Here is a 27,263-nt window from a genome sequence, read left to right on the forward strand (position 1 = left end):
AGAAGGCAAACAGACTCTGGCTCTTAAGCAGTTACTTGTTAAAGCATGGTGTGGTGTGCTTTCATCTGCCCTGTCTATGAAGGTTAATCTTCACCGTGGACTTGACTGCATTTAGAATCACCTCTGAGTATGCCTCTCAGGATGTTTCTAGAGAGGCTTAACTCAAAGAAAGTCCCACTCTGAATGTGAACAGCACCATCTTATGGATTGGGGTCCTGCACAGAACCAAAGAGTGAACCCGGCTGAGCACCAGGATTCATCTCTCTCTGCTTCCTGGCTGTGGATGAACCCTGACCAGCCACCTGAAGCTTTTGCTGTGACGGACTGTGACGGACTGTATCTCTCCCCATCATGAACCAAAACAAATCTTACTTTTAAAAATTTTAGCTAGGTGTGGTGGCACATGGCTTTAATCCCAGCACTCGGGAGGCAGAGGCAGGCAGATCTCTGTGAGTTCGAGGCCAGCCTGGTCTACAGAGTGAGTTCCAGGACAGCCAGGGCTGCACAGAGAAACCCTGTCTTGAAAAACCACAGAGAGAGAGAGAGAGAGAGACAGAGAGAGAGACAGAGACAGAGACAGAGAGAGAGACACAGAGACACAGAGAGAGACAGAGAGAGAGAGAGACAGAGAGAGAGAGAGACAGAAAGAGAGAGACAGAGAGAGAGAGAGGCAGTAGGCAGATAATCTATGAGTTCAAGGCCAGCCTGATCTACACATAGAGAGTTCCAGGCTAGCCAGAGAAACAGTGAGACCAGTCTCAAAACAAAAGCAAAAACAAGACAATCAAAAATTAAAAATATAGCACTCAATATTCTGATTTAATTTTCATGCAACTTGTTTAAGTTCCTGATCCATTTTTTGTGAGTTGATAATACAATGTAACAATGAAATTTCATATTTAGCACTTAATGTCTATAAAATTATACATCATATTAATGCCATTATTTAAAATTACTGCATTTACTTGGAGTGTGTGTGTGGCATGGTGCATGTGTGGAGGTCAAAGGGTAGTTTTGAGGACTTAGTTCTCTTCTTCCACATGGATCCTGGGAATTGAATTCAGGTTGTGAGCCTTGGCAACAGCCCCACACACCAACTAAATTCTCTTTATTGGACAGTTATTGAGAACTAATATAGCACCAATACAATCCGAAGGAAGAAGAAATATTCGGGCCAGTTTGGTGGCCTGTGATCCCAGCATTCAGGAAACTAAAGTTTGAGGCTTCCTGTGAATTTGAGGCCAGCCTGGCCAACATAGTACATTCCAAGTCAGCCAGGGCTGGAAAAACAACAACATAAAAAAACCAGGTGATGCTGGGCGTTGGTGGCACATGCCTTTAATCCCAGCACTCGGGAGGCAGAGGCAGGAGGATCTCTGTGAGTTCAAGGCCAGCCTGGTCTACAAAGCAAGTTCCAGGAAAGGCACAAAGCTACACAGAGAAACCCTGTCTCGAAAAACAAAAACAAAAACAACAAAAAAAAAAGGTGAGTTTCAATTTTCCAAGTGCTGGGATCACAGGCATGCACCATCAGGCCTAGCAACAACCTAAGTGGTTCATGTGTACATGCATGCTCTTCTGTATGCAGGCAGGTGTGTATGTATGCATGCCTGTGGAGGCCAGAGGACAACCTCAGGTGTTGTTTCTCAGGTGCTGTTCACTTATTTAAAACATTAGAGGTTTATTTTCACTATTTTAAAATGATGTTTATGTGTGTGGCTCTGTGTATGTGCACATGAGTACAGACACCCAGAGTTCAGAAGAGGATGTCAGATCCCTTAGAGCTGGAGTTATAGGTGATAGTGAGCTAATTGAGATGAGTGCTAGAAACTGAACCCAGGTCCTCTGGAGGACCAGCCAGTCCTCTTAAGCACTGAGCCATCTCTCCAGCCCCCTTTCCCTTTTTTGAGATTAAGGTTACTCTTACTGACTTGGAACTTGTCAGTCAGGCTACATTGACTGGCCAGTGAGCTCCAGGCTCTTTTCTTTTTTCCTTTTCTTTTTTTTTTTAGATAGCCTCTCTCTATTTTGAAGCCCCGACTGTTCTGGAACTATGTATGAGGTCACTATGTAGGCTGACCTCAAACTCAGCGAGATCCACCTTCGCTCTTTCGACCCCCCCCCCACTTGTCCAATTTTTTTTTTTTTTTTTTTTTTTTTTTTTTTTTTTGGTTTTTCGAGACAGGGTTTCTCTGTGTAGCTTTGCGCCTTTCCTGGAACTCACTTGGTAGCCCAGGCTGGCCTCGAACTCACAGAGATCCACCTGGCTCTCCCTCCCGCCAATTCATTTTTTAAAGCTTCCCAAATAAATAGCTTATTCACCTTTTTGGACCCATAGGATATTCTTGGAGCTCTTCAAGGTATGTAAGAAATGGACAAAAGCTCATACTCACTTAATTTGACCTTTAGGTTGAATTTAAAATTGACAAGCTTATGTGAAGGGTTCTACTAGCCAGAATTATTGAGAGAGAGAGAGAGAGAGAGAGAGAGAGAGAGAGAGAGAGAGAGAGAATGTGTGTATACACAATGCTTTAACAGAGAGAGAGAGAGAGAGAGAGAGACAGAGACAGAGACAGAGACAGAGAGAGGAGAGAGAGTTTGTACACAATGCTTTAGCAGACACACAGCTTCCCGGAGCGTCCCGCCGCATCCTCAACCTGAGAACAAACAGCTAGCTAACACGTCCCTGGCCACACCCAGGACCCGGCAGTACGCAGGAAGACTGCTGGCCTCGCCCTGGTGCAGACTCGGCTTCCGATTGGCCAGCCGTGCGCAAGGGCCCGCCTTCTGCAGGCTGCGGGCCTATCTAACCTAGGGTCACCGCCTTCACGAGCAGCCGCCGGCTGAGCACGGAAAGCGGGCTTCGGCGGGTTCGGCCGGCGAAGGTCAGCTCGGGAGGTCCTCCTGTGACAGGCCAGGCCACGGGCTGTTCTAGGAGGCTCGCGAGTTATTCTTTGTCCGTTCTTCGCCACGAAGGGGCGGAGCCTCTCTTGCTCCCGCCCCGGAAGCGGAAGTGCAGGCGTCAGGGGGTCCTGTCCACTGTGAGCCCGGCCCGTGTGGCAGCGGTTCCTCCCGGCGATTCTATCGCGCCGTCTTGGCTGCTGGTTGTCGCGTTCTCCAGCTCACCATGCTGTCTCTAGATTTTCTAGATGATGTGCGGCGGATGAACAAGAGGCAGGTGAGACCGGCCTGTCTCTGCCCGGGTTCTTCTGGTCTGTTTGCCGTTGGGGGGCCTTGCGGACCTCTGGGCCGGGTTGAGGGCCTGCGTGGGTCGGTCGCCTGAATGGATCATTCCTTTCTTTGCAGTCTGTAGCCAAGGCCCCTGTGCCCCCATTCATAGCTCCAGATTCAGGGGACCGAGGGGGAAGGCGCGCCTTCGCCATCCCTTCCTCCCAAGAAGGCAGTGGAGTAACTGGAAACTATAAATGGGACTTGGGGTTGCTTACTGTTTGGGGTACTATAAGGCGGTAGACTTAACGTTTCCGGCGGGGTTCTGGGGAGGGCCATTGCAGGTCCCACAAAAGCCGTCTTGCTGCTCTCATTTCAGTCACCTCTCCAGCCCCGCTGGACCTCAGTGGACTTCATCCACTTTATTGGGTCTCTGAGCTCCGAGTTGAAGCAGGTATACATACCACTTGTGTACCAGCTCCCTTAGCAGAAAGGTGACAGCCCTCTGAACCTTTGACAGATGACGGTGGCACAGAAATCTTGAAATTTAGATCTCCTGATTTTTATCCTGAAACCTTACTCTCTCGGTCTTCTGGCTCGTGTGCTAAAAGGCTATCATTTCGTTACTACAAAAGTTTTCACCTTTTTGTCTTCTGAACCAGGTGTGTCTGGTGATTACTTTTGCTAGCAATTGACCTTCCCCCCACCTCTTTTTTAGCTTTTGGTGTTAAGAATTGTCTCGACATGATTTTTTTTTTTTTTTTTTGGAATGGGGCATTTGTTTTGCACTGGTTATAATTAGCATATAGAAAAGTAGGTGCATCTTTTCTTAGACATACCTACACAACTGTGAGACATTCCAGTCAGCAGCTGTCACTTAGCTGTATTTTGCGTGAACTCCTGTCAGTGCTGGGAATGAACCCCAGGGCCTTGCACATGCTCATCACAGGCTCCCACAGAGCTGCACCCCTAGTCTTGAAAGACCTTATTTTTATTGCTTTATTTTGAGACAGAGTCTTGCTATGTACCTTAGGCAGTTCTCCTGCCTCAGCGTCATGAGAGGAAGATTTATAGATATATGTCACTGCATGGCCTTACTGGCTAGAATGCCTATCTATCTGTCTATTGTTATGAAGTCTCCATATGTAGCCCCTGCTGCCTGGAACTCACTCTCTAGCTTAGGATGGCCTTGAACTTGGAATCCTGCCTTTGGGTCTTGAGTGCCGCACAACCATGTCAGGCCAAATAACTTTTTTTTTTTCTTCAAATGTAGTGCTGAGAATTATGCCTTGGGCTTTTTGCAAATTAGACAAGTGCTCTGTCTAGGGAATTGATCTGTCATTGAACTATAGCCCCATCTGGAAAGAATTTTTTTTTTTAAAGAGAAAGGGCCTCTGTGTAGGCCAAGATGTCTTGAAATTCAGACATCCACCTGCCTCTGCCTCCCATGTGCTGGGATTGAAGGCGTGAGTCACCACGCCTGGCTGGATGATTCCAACTCCCACCCCACCCCCCTTATTCCATTCCTAGAAGAATAATTTTGTGTATGTGTGTTGCTGGGTATCATACCCAGGACCTTTCAGGTTCTTTTTCTTTCTTTTGTTATTTTGTTTGTTTGTTTGTTTTTGTTTTTTTGAGACAGGATTTCTCTGTGTATCCCTGGCTGTTTTGGAACTCACTCTACAGACCAGGCTGGCCTTGAACTCAGAGATCCACCTGTTTCTGCCTCCCGAGTACTGAGATTAAAGGCATGGGCCACCATTGCTCTGCTTGGTTTTTCAGGTTCTAAGCATGTGCTTTACTAGTAAACTACATCTGGAACCTTTGTTTTTAAACTTTTATTTTATTTTTTATTTTTTATTTTATTTTATTTTTTTGGTTTTTCAAGACAGGGTTTCTCTGTGTAGATTTGCGCCTTTCCTGGAACTCACTGGGTAGCCCAGGCTGGCCTCGAACTCACAGAGATCCGCCTGGCTCTGCCTCCCGAGTGCTGGGATTAAAGGCGTGCGCCACCACCGCCCGGCTAAACTTTTATTTTTAAAAAAAGTTGTTATTAAGCTTTATATGTAAGAGTGTTTGCCTGTACATATGTATGTACACCATGTGTGTGCCTGGTGCCAGGGGAGGCCAGAGGAAGGCATTGGATCCTTTGAACTTATAGTTGTGAGCTGCCGTGTGGATGCTAGAAACCAAACCTAGGTCTTCTGCAACTGCTGAGCTATTTCTCTAGCCCCTTACTTACTTCTTTTTATTTATTATGTAGTGTGTGTGATGTACGTGTGTGTAAATGTGGGCATGCATAAGCTACAGGGCACATGTGAAGATCAGAGGACAACTTTTGGGGGTTGTTCTCTCCTACTGGGTAACCTTGTTGAGGCAGGGTCCCTCTTGTCCTGCCATACAACGGATTCCAGGATAGCTGGTCCACGAGCTGACAGGCTGAGTTGTCTGGCTGGTGCCCCTCCCTCCTTTTTAAAATTATATTCATTTTGTGTGTGCATATATGTGTATGGGTATGAATGTGTCATGTGACACACGTGGAAGTTAGAGACTGACTTGCCAGACACAGGTCTTTCTGCCATGTGGGTCCCAGGGATTGAACTCAGATCATCAGGCTTGGCAGCAAGCACCTTTACCACATTGATCAATGCTGTTGCTTGCCCCTAGATTTTTGAAAGGCAACCTTGCCTTTATGTTAGCACACATCTATAATCCCAGCATTTGGAAGGCTGAGCCAGCCTGGGCAACATAATTGCAGGCTGGGAAAAAAAGCACTGAATAAAAACCCTAGCACCAGAACTACACAGAGAAAACCTGTCTCATAAAAACAAAGAGAACCTATAACACATAAGTCTGTATATAAATATACATATATAGTTTAAACCAAATTCTCTTATCTGGGCTCCCTCCAAGAGCTAAAGACCATCCAACAAAAACCCAACATCAGGCCTGAGAACCCTACTACCCTACTACCCTACTACCCCACTACCCCACTACCCCACTACCCCCAATAGGGTTTCTCTTTGTAGCCCTAGCTGTCCTGAAAGGCTCTGTAAATCAGGCTAACTTTGAACTCAGAGACCCGCTTTTCTTTGCCTCCCTAGTGCTGGTATTAAGGGTGTGTGCACCACAGAGGCCAGACTCCCAGAACATTACACAAGCTATTGTTGTTGCCCTTGGTGGTCTCCCAGAGGTGGTGGTAAGTCCCTGTTATGAAGACACAGGGACCCAGAAGCCCTTGAGCTGGAACTGACATGAAAGTCTCCTCCCTGAGGACCACCTTTCATGGTACAAAAAAGAAACCATGCAAACTTCCAAAGGACCAACAGTCTTACCAGCTATGATGCCTATGAACTATGACCAGCATGGTATGATAACCCTAAGGATACAATAACGGCACACATACCTTGGTAGTAACTTAAGATCTTCTCCACAGAAGGAAAATCATGCCTGGTACTGTAAACCTAGCCAACTACCCAAGGCTACAGAAGAATCTACAACCACCGCTTTACTAAACCAGCATAATCCTTAACTACACTCTAAATATTTGTCTTTCATTCTAAATATTTGTCTTTATACCCACAAATTAAGTGTCTTCATCCTTCAAAGAAACTTCTGTTTGATGGCCAGACTGGTCTACAAAGCGAGTTCCAGGACAGCCAGAGAAACCCTGCCTTGAAAAACCAAAATAAATGAATGAATGAATGAATGAATGAATGAATAAAAAATAAAAACCCTAAAACCGAAACCCATGGTGGTACACACTGTATTCCCAGCACTTTGAAGGTGGAGGTGTGTGGGGGTGGGTGGGTGGAGGGGTGTCAAGAATTCAAGGGCTAGAGGATGACTTCACGGAATTGGTTCTCTCCTTCATCCTATGGGTCCTGGAGATCCAACTTAGGTTATCAGATTTGGTGGCAAGCACCTTAATTCACTGAGCCATCTCTTTACACACACACACCCTCCCCCCGAAGAGCACCTTTTAACTAGGGCTTGCTTAATCTACGAAGCCCAGATGTGTAGAGTTTATCTATTTCTGTGATATAAACCCTTCTAAAAAGATTAATGTCATGCCATTAACACAACATCATGGAAGGGGAATTAAGAGTGAGTTCTAGGACAGCCAGGGATATTACACAGAGAAACTCAAAAAAAAAATTTTTTTTTTAATAACTTTATCTGCCAAACTTTGAAAACAAAGAGTAGTTATCTGAGCTGCTCCCACTTCATTACTATTTCCATATTAAGATATCATGGTAAACTTTATGTAGATCTATAAATGTAACTATATCACTTGGATAGAAAGACTTTTAAAGTTATGGCCCTTTTTCGTTTTGTTTTGTTTTGTTTTGTTTTGTTTTGTTTTCGAGACAGGGTTTCTCTGTGTAGCCCTGGCTGTCCTGGAACTCTCTGTAGACCAGGCTGGTCTCAAACTCAGAGATCCACCTGCCTCTGCCTCTTGAGTGCTGGGATTAGAGGTGTGCGCCGCCAATGCCTGGCAAATTATGGTCCATTTTTAATTTCTTTTTTATTTATTTTATGTTTTTAATACGTTTTTATCTGATATAGAATCACATCACTTCCCCACTTCCATTTCCTTCCTCCAGCCCCTCCCAACTACCTTTCCTCAAACCCTTCACATTTCCCCCACTTTTAATAGCTTTTTTCTTTATTATCATTACATACCTATGTGTGTGTGTGTGTATGCACAAATAAATACAAACACAACCTGCTAAGTCTGTTTTTGTTGGTGGTGTGTATATGGCTTTAAGGCTGACCACTCTACATTGGACAACCAGTGAGTGGGCTTGTCCCTGGGAGAGGGCAGTCCTCCTCCTCCCAGCATCATTACTTGCCTACAGTTCTTTGTCTAAGGGTGGGACCCCTAAAAGCTTTCCCCCTTCCACCCTAACATGTCCATTGTTCCGGTCTTGTTTATGAAGCTATTTCTAGGAGAGTGTTCCATAGCAGACTGCCCGGTATTCTGGCTCGTACAGTCTTTCCGCCCCCTTTTCTGTGATGTTCTCTGAGCCATAGATACGGGAGCTGTGATGCAGATGCGTCCGTCAGTGCTGGGCTCCCCACCCTCTGTGTGTCTCTGCAGTGCCCAGTTGGGGTTTTCTGTGATGGTCTCCATTTGCTGTAAGAGAAGCCTCTTTGAGGAGAGGCGGTAGCTACACTTGTGGCTTGTGCACAGAATCTCCTTACTTTTTTTGGTTTTTCAAGACAAGATTTCTCTGTGCAGTTTTGGTGCCTGTCCTGCATCTCACTCTGTAGACCAGACTGGCCTTGAACTCACAAAGATCTCCTGCCTCTGCCTCCCAAGTGCTGGGATCAAAGGCGTGCGCCACCAACGCCCGGCCCATCTTACTTTTTGAGACAGCTCTTCTCACTGAATGTGGAGTTTGCCCTTTCATCTAGAAAGGCAGGTCAGTGAGCCCCCAGGATCCATTTGTGTGGGCTTCCCCAGTACTGGGGTTACAGGCCAGCACCGCCATGTCTGGCTTTCCATGGTTGTTGGAAATCTCAGCTAGGACTCGGGATCCTAGTTTGCCCACTCAGTCATCTCCCCAGTCCCTGTGGGGTTTGTTGTTCTTGTTGTTCGTTTTTATTTGTTTGGAGACACAGGCTCCTCTGTAGCCTGGGTTAGTCTGCAACGAACTGTGTAGCCCAGGCTGGCCTCATTCATGTTCTCTGTCAGAACCTCTCAAGGGCTGGGAGCACAAGGTTAAGCCATTACATTTGGCTTACATTTTTCATTTTTTCTTCACAACGTTGTCTCCTTATGTTGTGCAGGCTAGCCTCAAACACAGAGTGTCCCCACATTAGTCTCCCATATGCCATGATTATAAGCATATTTCATCATACCCAGCAAATTTAAACATTTTTGTTACTTGTTGTTGTTATTACTTGGTTGTTGTCAGTCCTGCCCCCAGCTGAGGACCAAACCCAAATTTAAACATTTTTAAAAATATTACACTTAAGAGCTGGGCATGGTGGTTGCACTTACCTTTAATACCAGGACTCAGGAGGCAGAAGCGGAGGCAGGTGAATGTCTGAGTTCAAGGCCAGCCTGGTCTACAAAGGGAATTCAGGACAGCCAGGGCTACACAGAGAAGCCCTGTTTTTTTGGGGAAAAAAAACTCCTGTGTGTACATATATATTATATATAATATATATAATACATATAATATACATAATTTTATATATATATATATATAAATTAAGCTTGAGTGTAGGGAGATGGCTCAGTAGCAAACTGCTTGCTGTGTAAGCGTGAACACCTAAGTCTGGATCCCTAACACCATGTGAAAAACTGGGTGTGACAACATGTGGCTGTAACTCAGTGATGGGGGCTAACACAGGTGGACCCCCACAGGCATGCCGGCCACACAGTCGAGCTGAAATGACAAGCTCTAAGTTCGGTGAGAGGTCCTCTCAAAGATAAGACAGAGAGCAGTTGGAGAAGACTGGGAGTGTCGACCTCTGGCCTCACATGCCCACATGGCTGAGTGCATCTGCACACCTGCGTACTCCACACAGAATCACACTTCTGCAGCATAGAGCACAAAGTTAAAACAGTGTTAAACTCAGTTTATAAATAGGACCCCCCACCCCCCACCCCACCCCCGTTTAAAGTGTTTTTATTTTTGAGATTATATATATTGAGATTGTATGTAACTATATATTATATTTTATTTTTGAGATTATATATGTTGAGGTTGTATGTAACTATATTATATCACTCCCTTTTTCCTCCCTGCAAACCCTCTCATGCGTTCCTCTTTGCTTCTTTCAAAGTCATAGCCCTTTTCTTGAACTGCGACATACAAGTAAGAGTATGTTTTAGGCAGATCTCTGTGAGTTCAAGGCCAGCCTGGTCTACAGAGCTAGTTCCAGGACAGCCAGAGCTACACAGAGAAAACCCTGTCATGAAAAAAACAAAAAACAACAAAAAAAATAATAATAATAAAAAGAAAAGAAAAAAGAAAGAAAAGAGAGAAAGAAAAGGAAAAGAAGAATGTAGCAGTAGGTAGAAAGTGCAGCTCAGAACAAAATTCCACTTGTGCTTTCCTTGTGATGTACCAGGGACGACTATACTGGTGCTTAACAGTTAGTTAAAGAATGCTGACACCCCTCTCCCTGCTAATAAAGATTGTATTTTCCTAATCCTATGCAAATGTTAAATTTCTTTTCTTCTTCTTTTTTTTTTTTTTTTTCAATTAAAAAAAAGTAACAAGTAGCCAGCTGGTGGTGGCGCACACCTTTGATCACAGCACTTGGGAGGCAGAGCCAGGTGGATCTCTCTTTGAGGCCAGCCTGGGCTACAGAGCGGGTTCCAAGACTGCCAGGGCTACAGAGGGAAACCCTGTCTTGGAAAACTAAAAAAAGTGTGTGCCTGTGTGTCCCTAAACACATAAATACAAACTGCTGCTCAGTCCATACATAGTGTTCCTTGTATGTGTCTGTTTTCAGGACTGACCGTTTGGTATTGGGTAACCAGCTGGTGTGCTCTTTTGCTGGGGAAGATTATTTCTCCCACTGTCAGCTTTCCTTAATGGCCTGTAGTTCTTTGTCTAGGGTGAGGCCTCATAGGCTTTACCCCTTTCACATTAACATATGTGTTGTTCAGGTCATGCTTAGGTGACCAGGCAGGTGAGACTTCATAGGTGATGCTTCTGACACAGTCTCACAGCAGACTCCCTGGTCCTCTGGCTCTTATCCTCTTTCCCCATCTTTCACAGTAATCCCTGAGCCTTAGGTGAAGAAGTTGTGTTGTTGATATATCCGCTGGACCTGGTCTCCACACTGTGCATTTGGATAGGCTGTAGTTTTCTGTAATGGTCCCTGTCTGTTACAGAAGAAGTGAGGGTGAGGACTTCACGTAGCTGTGGGTAGAAGAACAAATCTTTAGAATGCAGCTAGGGATTAGGCTGGTTAGAATTCATGACCCATGACTTCACTAGCTCGGAGTAGTAGGCTACGTTTCCAGTAGTCCAGGTTGTGAGTCCCCCTGGTTGAGCAGGTCATAGGTCCAGTGAGAGAGCTGTTGGGGACCACTGAGGCGTGTGTGTCACCACTGCCCCCTTGGGGTTAACGTACCGTGCTGGTCATTGCTCCGGTTTATGATATCGGAACTGGTAGAACTGTTGGTAGCTTCCCTCCTTTGGAAGCTTGCATGGTGCCTTCTGTACCGTGAAAGTTAGTCCTCAGGAGGAGGCTTTCAGGTTAGATCCAGCTCGGGGCCTCTGGGCTCCGTATCTAAAGTGCATGGTGTCTTCACAGTAGGGACTTACCTTCTATCTCTGGGATTACCACCACCACACACACACCTTTTAAAGACAAAATTTCATTGAAAAAAAAATACCTCCTGAAAACTTTGGTTATTCAGCACACCTGATGGGGTTTTTGTAGAATGTTTATAAATTTGAAAATTCTCTGTATGTCTCTCTGAGATAGGGTCTCACTCTGTAGACCAGGCTGACTTGGGATTCCCTGTGTAGAACAGGCTTGGTGATTCTTGGTGACTCTCCATTTCCCAAGTGCTAGGATTATAGGCATGAACTCCCATGCTTGGCCTTGTTTGAGATTTCTTAGTGACTCAGGGATGTTGGCCAGGATGTGACTTGATCCATGCCTGAGCCCTGATGGCATCAATCTGTCTCATCAAAGTTGCTTAACCCCCCCACTACTCATCTTTTCTCTTTGAACTTTTTAAAAACATATTTTGTATTATCTGTGTGAATGTTTTGCCTGAATGAGTGAGTGAGCATTATGTGGTTGTCTCTTGGATCCCTTGAAGTTGTTCGTTTGTTTTGTTTTAAAGATGGGTTCTTCTGTCACCCAGGCTGATTACAAACCCTGTACAGGGGAGGCTGGCCTCCTGATCCTCTCTTCTGAGTGCTGCATCACTGCCCTGTGCCACTGCGGCTGCTCTGCTTTGGGTTCTAATTATCTGCTCTGTATTTCTACCTAAGACAAAATGTCATTCCTTGGCCTTGGCTGGCATTGAACTCACAGAGATCTGCCTCCTGAACACTGCTATTAAAGGAGTGTGACACCATCACTGGCAAGTGTAAGGCCCTTAAGACTTGATAAAATCTTTTATTGTGTGCTTTTTAGGATTATCCAACTCTTCTTTTTTTTGGTTTTTTGGTTTCTGGTTTTTTTCAAGACAAGGTTTTTCTCTGTTGCCCTGGCTGTCCTGGAACTCACTCTGTAGACCAGGTTGGCCTCGAACTCACAGAGATCCACCTGCCTCTGCCTCCCCAGTGCTGCGATTAAAGGTGTGTGCCACCACCTCTCAGCAGGACTACCCAACTTTTAATGGCACCTAAACAGATATTTGAAGTCAAAGTAACACTTTTCCATTGCCCTTTTTAATGAAGCGACCCTTAGAGAGGAACCAGAAGCTCAGTGATTTCTCAGCTCTGGGCCTAACTGAGTACCTGCGGTGGGTGGTGGGTGGGTACATTACAGAATGTCCACGACTTCTGCTTTCTATGCCACTACTCAGGAGTCAGTAGAGGGCTGTGTGGGCTTATTAGCCAAATGCTCTTCCACTGAGCTACACTCTTTGGTCTCTATATTATTTTGAGACGGGTCTCTCTAAGTTGCCTAGGCTGCCTCAAACTTAAAATCCTCCTGCCTCAACTTCCTGAGTAGCTGGGATCAGAGGGCTGTGCCACCATGCTTGCTTGTTATTTGTGTGTGTGTGTGTGTGTGTGTGTGTGTGTGTGTGTGTGTGTGTGTGATTTTGAGACAGGATCTTATTGTGTAGCCTTGTCTGTCCTGGAACTAGCTCTGTAAACCAGGCTAGCATTGAACTCACGGAGATCCACCTGCCTTTGCCTCTCAAGTGCTGGGATTAAAGATGTGCACCACCATTGCCCAGCCACAATTATACTTTTAAGCATCCAGAAATCACTGTCTGTCATTTGAAACTGGGAAATCTAGAGTACAGCACTTATAAAGCTTAAAAAGCAGCGGCGGTGGCGGCGGCTTCTTCTTCTTCTTCTTCTTCTTCTTCTTCTTCTTCTTCTTCTTCTTCTTCTTCGATCATTTATTATGTATATAACATTCTGCCTCTATGTATGCCTACACGTCAGAAGAGGGCACCAGATCTCATTACAGATGGTTGTGAGCCACCACATGGTTGCTGGGAATTGAACTCAGGACCTCTGGAACAGCAGGCAGTGCTCTTAACCTCTGAGCCATCTCTCCAGCCCCCTAAAGGCTTCTTTTTGCTACTGTTCCTCAATATTTTGCATCTTTAACCATTTTCTCTGTGGACCTAAAAGCATTATTCATTCCCATCAGCTCATGTGAATATGGAAAGAAGAGCAGTGTAGCTCTTCCTCAGGAGAGTTGTCTTCTGACTCGAGGAGAACAGAGTCCAAACACAGGTATTTACAGGGACAGAAACTGCCTGGAAAACACAGTCGTCTCGTTTCCTTTCTGTTGCTGTGATAAAACACCAACTGAAAGGCATTGTGGGAAAGGAAAGACTTTATTTGCCTTACCGCTCCAGGTTACTAGTTATCACTGAGGGAGGAACTTAAGCAGCTAGTCACGCCGCACCCAGAGTCAGGAGCAGAGGGAATCGGATGTACTCATGCTGCCTGCTTGCTCCTTCTCACCAGCCCTTCTACTCTTCTACAGCCCGGATCCCTGCCCAGGGAATGGTGCTGCCCACAGTGGTTTCGGTCAGCTAACCATCAAGACAGCCCTCCACAGACACTCCCCCCTGACAGTTAGATCTAGATAGTCCTTCAGGTGAGGCTCCCTTTTTGGGTGATTTCGAGTATGGCAAGTTAATGGTTAAAGCTAACCATCACACGTATGTTAGCTGGCACAGTGTGGTTGGTGAAAACATTATTAACAGACATGGAATGAAAGATTTATTATAGAAATAACCTTTCATATTGTGGGAGAAGCTACATACATGAGAGTCTAAAAGAAGTTAGAGAATCAGAATTGTCATTACTGGGCTCGGTGGCCACACCCGTAATCTCATTACTCTGCAGCAGGAGGATTACCATGTTTAAGGCCAGCCTGGGCTATATAATGAGACTCTCTCAGGAGAAAATTATCACCAACTAGCTCTTGTGAACCTCTGGTGTGTACAGGTGAGTAAGTCCACATTTCCTATGGACCTGAGTCTGGATGTGGCTACTGGAGCAGGGCCGTAGAGGAAAGCAGGTGAAGGCCATGGAAGGCTGTTGCTTTTGTAATCTGTCAGCCAGAAGTAGACCGAGAGCTGCGGGAAGCAAGGACGAACTGGACTCTGGCAGTGCCTCCCAGTGCCCTCCCTCACTGTAACCATGTGACCTTCAGACATGAGCACAGCTTCCCTCACCTTCCCTGAGCTTTGGCAGGTTGCCCTGCGGGGGCAGATTTAACTCCGAACCATACAGCGAAGGGCACTCGGGGAAGCTGTGTTGCTTTACCCACGTTAACAGAGTACAAAGCTGCTGCAACCTGCCCTTGGTCGCCTTGGCATCTGGTCCCGCCTGTTTTGACCATAGCTCTCATAGAGAGGAAAGCAGGGATGCTACTAATAGAATGTAACCTTTGTTTCCATAGTCGATCACATGGCCATAGCTGTTTCGTCCTCTCTGGGCAAAGATCTAAACTGGCCATAGTCCTTTCCTGATGGGGTGACTCAGACCTTTGCCACTGAAGGACTAGGCTAGTGTCACAGAGTCCTGCTGGAATTGGGACATTTTCACTAACTTTTATGGGAACCTAAGAGTTCTCGGGATCTACTTTTTCCAGTTATACTTCTTCCTTCACGTGTGGTAGACTTTCAGTTTCTCTCTGATAGTCAAGACCAGTCATCAATCAGTAGCATCTCAGTTCCTTGCATTTTGATTCAGTGGCATGAGGAGCCCATAGTACTCAGCTTTCTTAGCTTCTAGTTAGTGGAACCGTTGTGTTCTCTAAGAGAATTCTGTCTCTTTTGGGAATTAAAGCCTTTAAATTAGTAGATGTTAGAGAGTTTTGAGCATAGGAAACACTGTCAGGTCGTATCTTAAGTATTTCTTTAAAAAATTTTAATTACATTTATTTACCCCCCCATCTCTAGCTCTATATCTCTGTTTCTCTCCCCCCTCCCCGTGTGTGTGTGTGTGTGTGTGTGTGTGTGTGTGTGTGTGTGTGTGTGTGCCAGTGCCATGGTGGTGCACATATGGAGGTCAATACTTTCAATACTTTCCTACCATTTGGGTCCCTGATTGAATTCAGATGATCAGGTTTGGCAGCAAGCGCCTTCACATGTTGAGACATCTCATTGGCCACTGGCCTAGTGAATTCTAGCTACAGAATGTGTTGGTTGCTGTTTCAGTACATGTAACTCACTGGAGGATATTAGACATTTACTCCAGCTCCACAATACTGAGTGCCATATAGCTGGTGTCTTACCTCCCAAGTACTGAAGACAGCGATGACTTCTTAACAACCAGGCTTTTACAGTTAGAAAAATCCCCTCGGTATATTACTTTTGTAGGTATATCCTGTACATTCTGTTGTGTTGTATTTTTATTTTCATTCAGTTTTAACTGCTTTCTGTTGGGGTGGCGTTGGTTAAAGTGTATGCTAGGCAAACGAGGACCAGATCTCGTATTCCCAGTACCACAAAAATGCTGAATGCTGGATAAATGTAGCGGTGGGCTTGTAATTCCAGTCTTGGAAGGTGGAGACCCAAGGAGATTCCCTGAGCAACTGGCTAGCAAGAGTAGCCATGTCTGTGAGCTCTGTGTTTGAGAGACTGACTCAAAGAATAAGGTAGAAGAGCAACTGAGGCAGATTCCTGTAGTTGGGGATGAATTTGAACTTACGATCCTCCTGCCTCCACCTCCCCAGTGCTAGGTGGGCATTGTCATACCCAGCGTATGTGTAGCTGTGGATCTAAACCAGGGCTTTGTGCATGCTAGGCAAGTACTCTACCAACTGAGCCCAGCCTGAGGTGATTTTGGGAATAGGGTCTCTCTCACTCTGTATCCAGGCTGGCCTGGAACTGCCATTCTTCCTGCTTAGCCTCCCAGATGCTAAGGTTACAGACATGCTCCACCTTGCCTAGCTGAACAGAGCTTAAAAACTAATTCTCTTTTCTTTCTTTTTTTTAAAATTTGAGATAGTCTCATGTAGCCCTTCAACTGGCAGGTCCCCCGCCCCCACACACACCTTGGCTGCCCACTGCAGGGATGACAGGTGTGTGGCATGCCCGATGTTTTCGTTGGACTTAATAATCCTCTTTTATAGTTTGCCCTTGAACAATGAGGAACATGCTGTTCTGGTCACTTCTTAGAAGGGTGATTCAGTTCTGTGGTGGTTATTGTGCACATGTCACAGTTTCTTACTAATGGCTTGGTGTGGCCAAGTGGAATGAGGTTGGGGAACTTCTTCTGCCAATACCAGGCAGATAACAACACTTTTTTGTTAATAATTTATACCCCGAAGTATTCGCATGTAGGGTAAGAAAGCAGTAAGTAAAAGCGGTATACTTGACTTTGGAGTGAGTCTCTTGGCAGGTTAGAAGAGAGGAAGGAGGAGTAAGAGCGTGGGATGCCCTGCTCACCTAGGACGTAGGTTTAGCATGCTGTGCTTCTGTCTAGACTGACTGACTAGTCCTTTTCAGGAACTACACTCAGCGGGACTGTGACCTCTCTGGGTGCTGGTTAGCTAGTCAGCTGACAGAATCTTGAATTACCTGAGGGGTTACCTTGACTGCATTCATTCACTGATGTGGAAAAGCCCATTTTAATTATGGGTGGGACTATCCTAGCCAGAGGATAAATGGAGAAAATGGAGAAAGCCAGCTGAATGTTGGGCAAGCTTTTTTTTTCCTCTCTCTGCTTCCTGGCTGTGGCTGGACTATGACCAGCTACTTGAAGCTCCCGTGACTTGTCTTGACTTCCCCGCAGCGATGGACTGTCCCTTTGAACTGTGAGCACTCATAAACCTTTGCTACTGTAGATTGCGTTTGCCATTATTTTAGCACAGAATCGGGGAAAAGAAACTAAAATACTAAAAATGTAGGTGACGATCTTGATTAGCTGAATCAGAGTAAAGCTCCTATAGTCAGTGTGGTGTCCTGTGTCTGTGGAAAGGGGAGGACCAATGTCAATGGGAAAGTAACTTCTTACAGAAACATAAATCTTCATTGTTTAAAATTTTTTTTCTTTTTTTAACTTTATTTTGTGTGTGTGAGTGTTTCGCCTGCATGTGTGTATGAATGTACATGAACCAGGAGTGCGCGTGCGTGCGTGCGTGCGTGCGTGTGTGTGTGTGTGTGTGTGTGTGTGTGTGTGTTGCCCATAGAGGTCAGAAGAGAGCGTCTGATATCCAGGAACTAGAGTTACAGACAGTTGGGAACCACCATGTAGGTGCTGGGAACTGAACCCTGGTCCTCTGGAGGAGCAGCCAGGAACCACAGAGCCATCTCTCCAGCCTCCAACCTTCAATTTCTGTTCCTGATTACTTCTTTAAACAGCAGTTGTAGGGCTGGGGCATGGAGTTCACTAGTGCCTGCCTTAGTACACGTGAAGCCCTGGCTTTGATCACTAGCACTGCAAGTGAATTAATAAAAAATTAAAGAGCAATTATCAAGCCGGGTGCAGTGATGCACCTCAGTGGTTCTAGCTGCTCTTGAGGCCAAGGCCAGAGGACCAGAAGTTCGAGGCCAGCCTGGGCAATGTAGCCAGACTCTTGCCCCACATACAATAAAAAATTTTAAATGTAATATGAAAAAGTGGGTAAAGGGTGACTAGGTACCAAGACAAATGAAAGGGTAGGGCTAGAAAGTACTGGAAGAAACCTTCCTATTAAGTTTAGATTACAGAGAACCTTAACTATAAGGCAGATAATATGGGCCTCCAAATATTTATGGTATACCTTGACATATAAAAATAAAGGTTTTAAAACTATGAACAGTAAAAGTTCAGCTTTACTATTTAAAAAAAAAATGTAGTTCAAGCCATGCATGGTAACACTTACCTGTAATTACAGCACTCAGAGGCAGGAACATTAACCCAAATTTAAGACCAACCTGATCTACTTGACAAGTTCTAGGCCAGCCAGGGCTACTTGGCAAGGCCCTGACTCAAAAAAACCCAGAACATCAGAAAGCCATTTAGTCCCCAGTACCGCAAAAACAAACAAGTTGTACGTGACCGATGGTCTGGGAGACAGCTGAGCTAGGTGTTGGGCCAATGAAGTCTCTTCCCCTCAAGACTCATGACCTCAATTTGAACCTTAGGACCCACATAGTGGAAGAAGGGAAGCAACTTCCCCAAGTTGACCTCTAACCTCCACATGTACTCTGTGGTATAAGTCTCCTTTCCTCAACCTACAGAACAGAAAATGGCATGGAAAAAAAGCAGTTGGGAAGATAGTCCATATTAGGAAAGACTAGAGACCTAACAACTAAATGTAATGGGAAACCTTTTATTGGATCCTAGTTCAAACCCCAAAAAGAAAGGAAGTCCCAACCATAAAGGATATTTTGCATGGTGGTACCTATAATCCCAGTACTTTGGAGACTGAGGCAGGATCTTGAGTTTCAAGGTCGGCATAAAATACATTAAATCCATCATTGAGAGGGCTGGAGAGATGGTCCTGACATTTAATGTAGAGTGCTTGTTTCTCTTACAGAGGACCCAGATTCAGTTCCCAGCACCCACGTGGTACTTTATAACCATCCTTAATTTTGATTCCAGGACATCTTACACCCTCTTTTGAACTCAGAGCATCAGGCACACACAATGTGCACAGACATGCATGCAGGGTGAAACATTCATACACATAAAGTTTAAAAAGACTAACTTGGACTACATAGATCCTGTTTCAAAAATAAAGGCAGAAAAAAGTAAAAATGAATAATTTTAATATTTTTTATTTTTAATGTGTGTATTTTGCCTGCATGTATGTAAGTACACAGTATGTGTGCCTGGTGCCTACCGAGGCCAGAGGCAGGTTCAGGTGCCCCTGGAACTGGAGCCATGGACAGTTGTAAATAACCATGTGGGTGCTGGGGACCAAAGCTGGGTCTTCTATAAGAGTAGCGAGTGCTCTTAACTACTGAACCATCTCTCACAGTCCCTGTTTTTTTTCTTTGAGATAGGTTTCTCTTTGTAACAGCTCTAGCTGTCCTAGAACCAGCTCTGTAGATCAGGCTGGCCTCGAACTCACAGAGGTCCACCTGCCTCTGCCTCCTGAGGACTGGGATTAAAGGCCACCTGGCTGTTTTTTCATTCTTGACTCAACACTAATTTTACTATTTTTCTCATTTAAAATGTCTTTCAATGAGTGTAGATTTAGTGTTGTATCAGTTCAAGATAGGAAATTTTAGAATTTGTGGAGTAGTGCAAGTTTAGTAAACAAATGTGGCCTATATAGTTCTTGACTCTGGAATACTTTTTGTTTTTTGTTTTTTTTTTTTTAGACAAGATCTCTCTGCATAGCTCTAGCTGTCCTGGAACTCACTCTGTAGACCAGGTTGGTCTCAAACTCACAGAGATCTGCCTGTTTCTGCCTCCCGAGTGCTGGGATTAAAGGTGTGCACCACCACCGCCTGGCTGGCTTTTTTCCCCCCTGGGTTGGGGAGGGGTTACTCAGGGGTTGTTGAGGGAGACAAGCAGCCCAAATGAAACAGTGCAAGGTTCTGAAATATTAGTTACTACATAGATGTTACTGGTGTTTTAGCAAACAGAATTTAGGAATGCCCTTTGGGTAAGAGGAGTGTTGGTTTTAAATTTTACTTTAAAGAATGTCTCAAAAAAAAAAAAAAAAGTCTAGCTGGGCGGTGGTGGCGCACGCCTTTAATGCCAGCACTCGGGAGGTAGAGCCAGGCGGATCTCTGTGAGTTCGAGGCCAGCCTAGTCTACAGAGCGAGATCTAGGACAGACACCAAAACACCACAGAGAAACCCTGTCTCGAAAAACCAAAAAAAAAAAAAGGTCCTGTTGTGGTGTGTACCTACAGTAGCACTTGGGAGGTGGAAGCAGATCTGGAGTTCAAGGCTAGCTTCAGCTCCTTGGTTTGAGGCCACCTCGGGCTCCCTGAGACACCGCTCTAAGAAGAAAGGCTCAGGACTTCAGCAGCCATTAGTGGTACTACTTTGAAACTTTGGGCTTTTTGTTTGTTTGGGTTTTTGTTTTTGGTCCTAGAACTCACCATGTAGCCCAGGCTGGCCTCACATTCGTGTAGTACTGCCCAAGTGCTGGAATTGTAGCCTGGACACCGTGATGATTACTTGAAACTTTTAAGAAAGGTTTTCCCTCCCATTTATGTATTTTGATAGTTTAATGGTATGGTACTTTCTTTTTCTCTTCCCTAGATGTATTTATTTTTTAGGTGGTCTTCTGGCCAAGGTAGGCCTCAAACTCAGTAAGTAGCCTGATAATGATGGACTTTTTACCTCCTCCTCACTCCACCTCCTGCATGCTAGGATTATAGGCATGAGTCACCACGCCCGGTCTTATGCAGTGCTGGGGATTGAACCCTGGGCTTTGCACATGCTAGACAAGTACTCTACCAACAGCTACATCCCTATCTTGGCTACTTGAAACTCTTACATTAATAGCTACTATCATTTACTTGCCTGAGGAGAATAATAGTGGATCTGATTTCTTCTCTTTGTTCCTGCAGCTATACTACCAAGTCCTAAATTTTGGAATGATTGTCTCCTCGGCACTAATGATCTGGAAGGGGCTGATGGTGATAACCGGAAGTGAGAGTCCAATTGTGGTGGTGCTCAGGTAACACTGTTCTTTTTCAAAACAGAATTGCTGGGGTTACTTGGGAGAAAAATAGAGGTATTCAATAAATAGTTGTATACCAGTTCCTTAGAAACTATTACCTAGGAGAGAGCCCAGAAGGAAATCGGTTTCTACTCAGTTGTAAGAAATACCATGGGAGGCGTTTCCATTCTGAACCCCAAAGGACCCATATCCTTTTCTTTAAAAACAATTGTTTTTAATTATACATATATGTGGTGGGGGAGGATATGCATGCGAATGCAGGTGGCCAGAAGACAAACAGGTGGTTATGAGCTGCCCATCGTGAGTATCAAACTCAGGTCCTCTGTTCGAGCAGTGTGTGCCCTTAACCACTGAGCTGTTTCTCCAGGATCCTTTCTACTCATTGGTTGCTGTGTGCTGAATGTGGTGGCTCATGCCCGTAATCCCAGCACTCAGGAATCGGGCAGGAGGATCAGGAGTTCAAGGCCAGTCTTAGCTATATATGGAGATCATAGGCAACCCGGGCTCCATGAGAAGGCTGTCTTAAAAAAACAACAATGAAAAGGTTGCTATGTGGACTTTATTTTTGGTTCCTCCCTTAAGAAAGTGTATTTCGTTCATTGTACTTTTTTCCTCAGATTCTTCTCTCTTTTTGCTCCTTAGTGTGCAGAGTGTACGAGGCCTGGAGCTTAGTTCACTAGGCTGCATAGGCCTCCACTAAAGAGTGTTCCTGCATCATGTAGTCAGTGCTAGCAGCCTCACTAATTATTTCCATATTTTCTCTTGACCTTTAAATGACATTTCTAAGCTGGACTCCAGGAATTTTGAAGGGAATAATACCATCTCTTTTGGTGAAAATACTGAATTTTTTTCCACCTTGTTTCCATTTCCTATTTTTGCACTATAAATCTTACTGATTTTAAAACCTAATTTAGCAACTAATTTTTGGAAATTACTATGTGGTTATTTAATTGAATCATTATAGCTCTGTCTTATTTGGGGACTTATTTTCTAACCTCTCAAGTCCTTTCTGGAGCTAATACAGTACAAATAGGAAGAAGGCAGCTGTCCCCGTTGTTGAAGTTGAGTTAGCTACCTTCCTCTTTAGGACTTAAGTAGGTATGAATGATATGCAGAAGCAGTAATTTTTAATAGACCTGCGAGACCACCACAATCACTACCATAAGTGTGCCTGCCATTTTCATAAGGCTCTCCATTCTCTGTTGAGTTTCTATGATAAGACTGTCTGTTGAGTTTCTATGGTAAGACTGTTAGAACAGCCGGGCGTTTTAATCCCAGCACTCGGGAGGCAAAGCCAGGTGGATCTCTGTGAGTTCGAGGTCAGCCTGATCTACAGAATGAGTTCCAGGACAGGCTCCAAAGCTACACAGAGAAACTCTGTCTTGAAAAACCAAAAAAAGAAAAAAAAAAAAAAAAAGAAAACCAAACCAAAACAAAAGATTAGAATGTTTGCCTTTCTTCCTTTTTAAACAGTTTTGCCTATGCTGGCATTGAATTCATGATCCTCCTACCTCAGACTTCCAAGTGCTAAGATTATAGGTATATAGCAACCATATCAGCTACCATCATTTTTTTCTTTTCTACCAAGTCCCCTAGTCCAGTTCCGGTTTATCCCAGTGGTCTCAGTCAGCTCCTGATGGCTAAAGAGGACTAAATCGGAAATAGCCCCAGCAGGAGTCTCCCAGAGGAACTTCCATGACCCAAGCCCTGTACCTCCTCCCAGTAGTGTGGTTGGTGTTCCCTTAGTGCTGGACGGCAGCACGAACTGAAGCTCTCTACTTCAGGATTGGAACATAAGACCAGGTTAAAATGGGGCAGTACTCTGGACACATGTTTTCAGTGTTGGAGAAGCCGAGGGACCACCCTGTGTGCTAGGCGAATGCTCTGCTGCTACGTGACCCCTAGCAAAATTAAGGTAGTGCTTTTGGTTTGGGTTTTTGAGATAATGTCTCACACTATTTGAGGCAGGGTCTTGCTGTGTAGCCCTGGCTAGCCTGGAACTCACTATGTAGACGGCTGGCCTTGAACTTGGAGTGATCTTTGGTCTTCTGCCTATTGACATCATCCCCAGCTAGGTTGTTGTTGTTATTGTTGTTGTTTTAACAGCTATGTAAAGGCAGAAAAAATAAGCTTTGAGCTTAATGTACAGAGCATGCATTTAATCCAGTACTCAGGAGGTAGAGGAGCTTTGAGCTGGGTGTACAGGGCATACATTTAATCCAATACTCAGGAGGTAGAGGAGCTTTGAGCTGGGTGTACAGGGCATGCATTTAATCCAGTACTCAGGAGGTAGAGGAGCTTTTCAAGTTTATTTTTTTTATTTATTTTTTTTTTTTAAAGATTTATTTATTTATTATGTATACAGAAGAGGGTGCCAGATCTCATTGCAGATGGTTGTGAGCCACCATGTGGGTGCTGGGAATTGAACTCAGGACCTCTGGAAGAGCAGTCAGTGCTCTTAACCTCTGAGCCATCTCTCCAGCCCCCGCTTTTCAAGTTTAAAGTCCATCAGCTCTATCTATATATTGAGTGTCAAGCACTATCTCGGGGAAGAAAAAAAGCTTTGCCTATTACCTGAAATCTCCGTTAATATAATAAATCATGTCAGAGAGTTTTATTCCCAGAATCCAGCAATTTCACCAAAGCCCTAAAGGTAAACTCAGTTTGCATGAGTCCTCCTAGGCATAGCTGACCACAGGTAGACTTTAAGGTCCTTGAAGTTCAGTACCTCCAGTGAAGAGAGTGAAATCTGAAGTAACCCAGAAGAAACTCTCACGGTGCTCCCCTCCCCTTCCGGCTGCGTCATGCTCTCTCCTCTCAGTGTTGGGATGTCCCCTCAGTGTTGGGATGTTCCCTCAGTGAAAGCCCTTCCCGGCCACAGAAGCATGAATTGCCTTTTCTCTGAAGATCTCCCTCCTGTCAGTCGGTTTTTTCTTTAGACCAGGTCTTGCTGCATGGCTCAGGCCAGGCACAAACTCAGAGCTTCCCTGCTTTTGCTGCTGCTTTTTTCTTACTTTGCTTCCTTTTTGGGAGTGGGAAGGGAATTGGTTTTGTTTATTTGTTTTCTTTCTTTCTTTTTCTTTTCTTTCTTTCTTTCTTTCTTTTTTTTTCTGAGACAGGGTCTCTCTGTAGCCCTGACTGTCCTGGAACTCACTCTGTAGACCAGGCTGGTCTCAAACTCAGAGAGATCCACCTGCCTCTGCATCCAGAGTACTGGCATTAAAGGCGTGCGCCAATACACCTGGCTTCCCACTCCCTGCTTTTGTGAAATCATATAGTTCAAGCTGCTTGAATTCTATATGTAGTCAAGCATGGCCTTGAATTTCTCTTCCTTCTCCCTCTCTCCCAAGTGCTAGGCTTCTAGGCGTCTGCCAACATGCCCGGTATGTAGTGCTGGGAATTGAACTTAGGGTTTTTGCTTGCCAGGCAGGCACCCTGCCCGATTAGTCTGAGTCCCAGGCCCCAATATATAAACTTTTTATTACACTTATTTATTTGTGGAAGTGTATAGATGCACATGTGCCAAGATGTACGTGTAGAGGTCAGAGGATAACTTGTGGGCGTCGGTTCTTTCCACCATGTGAGAACCAGGATTGAACTCAGACCATCAGACTTGGTAGCAAGAGCCATTTCTCCAGCACCAATGTATGCATTTTTCAATGTGTCAGTTAAAAAACTAAAAGTGTCATTGAATGTGGTAGCTCATACCTGACATTCAAGCACCTGGGAGGCTGAAGCAAGAGGATCTTGAGTTTGGTGCCGACCTGGGCTACATCGTTCCATCTAATCTGACTATAGTGCTACCATACCTCTTCTGGCCTCTGAGGGCACTAGGTATGCACACAATACACAAACATACATGCATGCATGTGAAACACCCATACAGTTTTTGCTCATTTGTTTGTTTTTTTAATGTGTGGCAGTGTATACCTTTGATCCAAGACTCAGGAAGTAGAGACAGAAAGATCAGATATTCAAGGTCCTTCTCTGCTACATATCCAGTTCAAGGCCAGCCAGGGATACATGTAACCCTGTCTCATTTTAAAAGGGAAAATGGAAGCATGTTTGGCGTATTAAAAGTGTAATTTAGCCAGGTAGTGGTGATGCACCCCTTTAATCCCAGCACTTGGGCGGCAGAGACAGGTGATCTCTCTGAGTTAGAGGCCAGCCTGGTCTACAGAATGAGTTCCAGGACAGCCAGGGTACACAGAGAAACCCTGTCTCAAAAAACAACACAATAAGGGGTATAATTTAATCAGATATTAGATTTACTACTAATTCATTTAATGTTTAAACAATTTTCCTCAGTTTTATTTTATTTTTTATTTTTTGTTTTTGTTTTTTTTGAGACAGGGTTTCTCTGTGTAGTTTTGGTGCCTGTCCTGGATCTCGCTCTGTAGACCAGGTTGGCCTTGAACTCACAGTGATCCTCCTGGCACTGCCTCCCGAGTGCTGGGATTAAAGGCGTGCACCACCACTGCTCAGCTAGTTTTATTTTTTTAATGATCCTTGTAACCTGGGGGTGTAGTTCAGTGGTAAAATGTTTACATAGCATGAGGAAGGTCAGGATTTCACTCTCCAACACCACAAATAATAACAGAATAATAGTGGTGATAACAACATGTTAAATGGTCTCACCATGTACTCCCCGCCCCCGCCCCCCCCAAGACAGGGTTTCTCTGTGTAGCCCTAGCTTGTCCTGGAACTCATTCAGTAGACCAGGCTGGCCTCGAACTCACAGATTTCTGCCTGCCTCTGACTCCCAAGTGCTGGGATTAAAGGTGTGTGCCATCTTTGGGCAGGCATACTACATACTTTTTAATATTTAAGATTTCTTTTGCATTAGTCAATTTTCTATTTGTTACTATTTTTAAATTGTATTGTTTTATGTGTATAGGTGTTTTGCCGGCATGCATGTCTGTGCACCACTTCTGTGCTTGGTGCCTGTGGAGGTCAGAAGAGGGCATCAGATCCCCTGGAATAGAGTTAGAGAGGATGGAAGCCGTCATCTGGGTGTTGGGAATTGAACTTAGGTCCTCTGTAAGAGCAGCTCTTAACTGCTGAGCCATTGTTTGTGGCTAGTTTGGCATAGGGCTGTTTTTACATAAGGTATACAAGCATAGTCACTCCCATGCCTCCCTACCCTCTACTACGTACTTTATATGTTTGATTTATTTATTTTGATTTGGGGGGCACAGTCTTGACATGTGGCTCAGGCTGACATCGAACTCAGTCCTGCTGCCTCTGCCTCCCAGGTGCTGCTGGTATTACGGGCATTTCTACAACTTCTGGCTCCTTTCGTGTGTTTTAAATTGGCATCTACATAGGAATTCCTAAAGCTTTTATTGCTTATTTCACTCCACTGGACAGCTTCACCTGACTGCTGACCAGACACTTGATTTTCTGCATAATAAAAATAAAATTCATCTTCATTTTGACCCTTCCCTTCCTGTGTCTGTGACTGTCACCGTATCTGCTCAGTTGCAGTGCCACAAACCTACGGGTCATTCTTTTTTCTCCTGTGTCTAATTGGCCACTGATTGTTTCCCCTCTCCACTCCTTTATAGCTGTTCCCCTTTGTGTTCTATTTCAGGCCCTTGTCATTTCCTGCCTGACTGTCATAGTGACCTTTAAGGAGAAATGCTTTTCTAATAAGAAAAAGTCAATATGTTCCCATAGTGTGAAATGTTGGAAACAGAAAAACTCTAGCTGAGCCTGTCTTTGTAATTCTGAGATAAAAATCACTGCTAACATTGTAGTCTCTTTTCAGATATATTTTTACATTTAATTGAAATAATTCTGTATGTGCATCCTTTTTTCCTTTTCTCCTTTTCATGTGTGGTATGTGTGTGTGTATGTGTGTGTGTGTATGTATGTGTGAGTGTGAGTGTGTGTATGCGTAGCCCTGTGTGTCAAGTTCTTTTTTTTTTTTTCTTTTTCTCTTTTTGGTAGATCCAACTGGAGAGTCAACTCAGGGCCATGTTCATTCTAGACAAGTTCTCTACCACTGAGCTACAGCTTCAACCTGACAATTCTAAATAACAATTTTATTTTAGTTATTTAAGTTTGAGACAGGATCTCATTATGTAGTCTTGGCTGTCCTGGAGGTTGCTATATAGACTGGGATGGCCTTAAACTTACAGAGATCTGCCTGCCTGTACCAAAAGCTTTAAGAATAAACATGTACACCAGTCGGTGGTGTCACATGCTTTTAATCCCTGCACTCAGGAGGAGGTGGAGGCAGGCGGATCTCTCAGTACACAGAGAATTGAGGGCGTTTAAATGTGCTAGCCTAGCATGGTGGCGCAAGACTGTGATCCCAGCAGAGGATTA

At 44.6% G+C, this 27,263-nt stretch overlaps 1 protein-coding gene across 2 annotated transcripts in view; it reads left to right on the forward strand.

Moving 5' to 3' along the window:
* The first annotated feature begins 2,822 nt into the window (after positions 1–2,822).
* Sec11a (SEC11 homolog A, signal peptidase complex subunit) overlaps positions 2,823–27,263 on the forward strand; it is a 40,784-nt gene continuing 16,343 nt past the window's right edge. Inside the window, exons 1-2 of one of the 2 annotated variants that reach the window (XM_059272365.1) lie at positions 2,823–3,178; positions 20,818–20,927. In XM_059272365.1, coding sequence (XP_059128348.1) covers positions 3,128–3,178; positions 20,818–20,927 — 161 coding nt within the window. In that variant the 5' untranslated portion in view covers positions 2,823–3,127. Of the gene's footprint in view, positions 3,179–17,007; positions 17,116–20,817; positions 20,928–27,263 lie in introns of those variants that run through there. The other variant, XM_059272366.1, reaches the window with a different exon arrangement.

Source organism: Peromyscus eremicus, chromosome 1 (assembly GCF_949786415.1).
Source record: "Peromyscus eremicus chromosome 1, PerEre_H2_v1, whole genome shotgun sequence".
In the NCBI taxonomy this organism is placed as follows: domain Eukaryota; kingdom Metazoa; phylum Chordata; class Mammalia; order Rodentia; family Cricetidae; genus Peromyscus; species Peromyscus eremicus.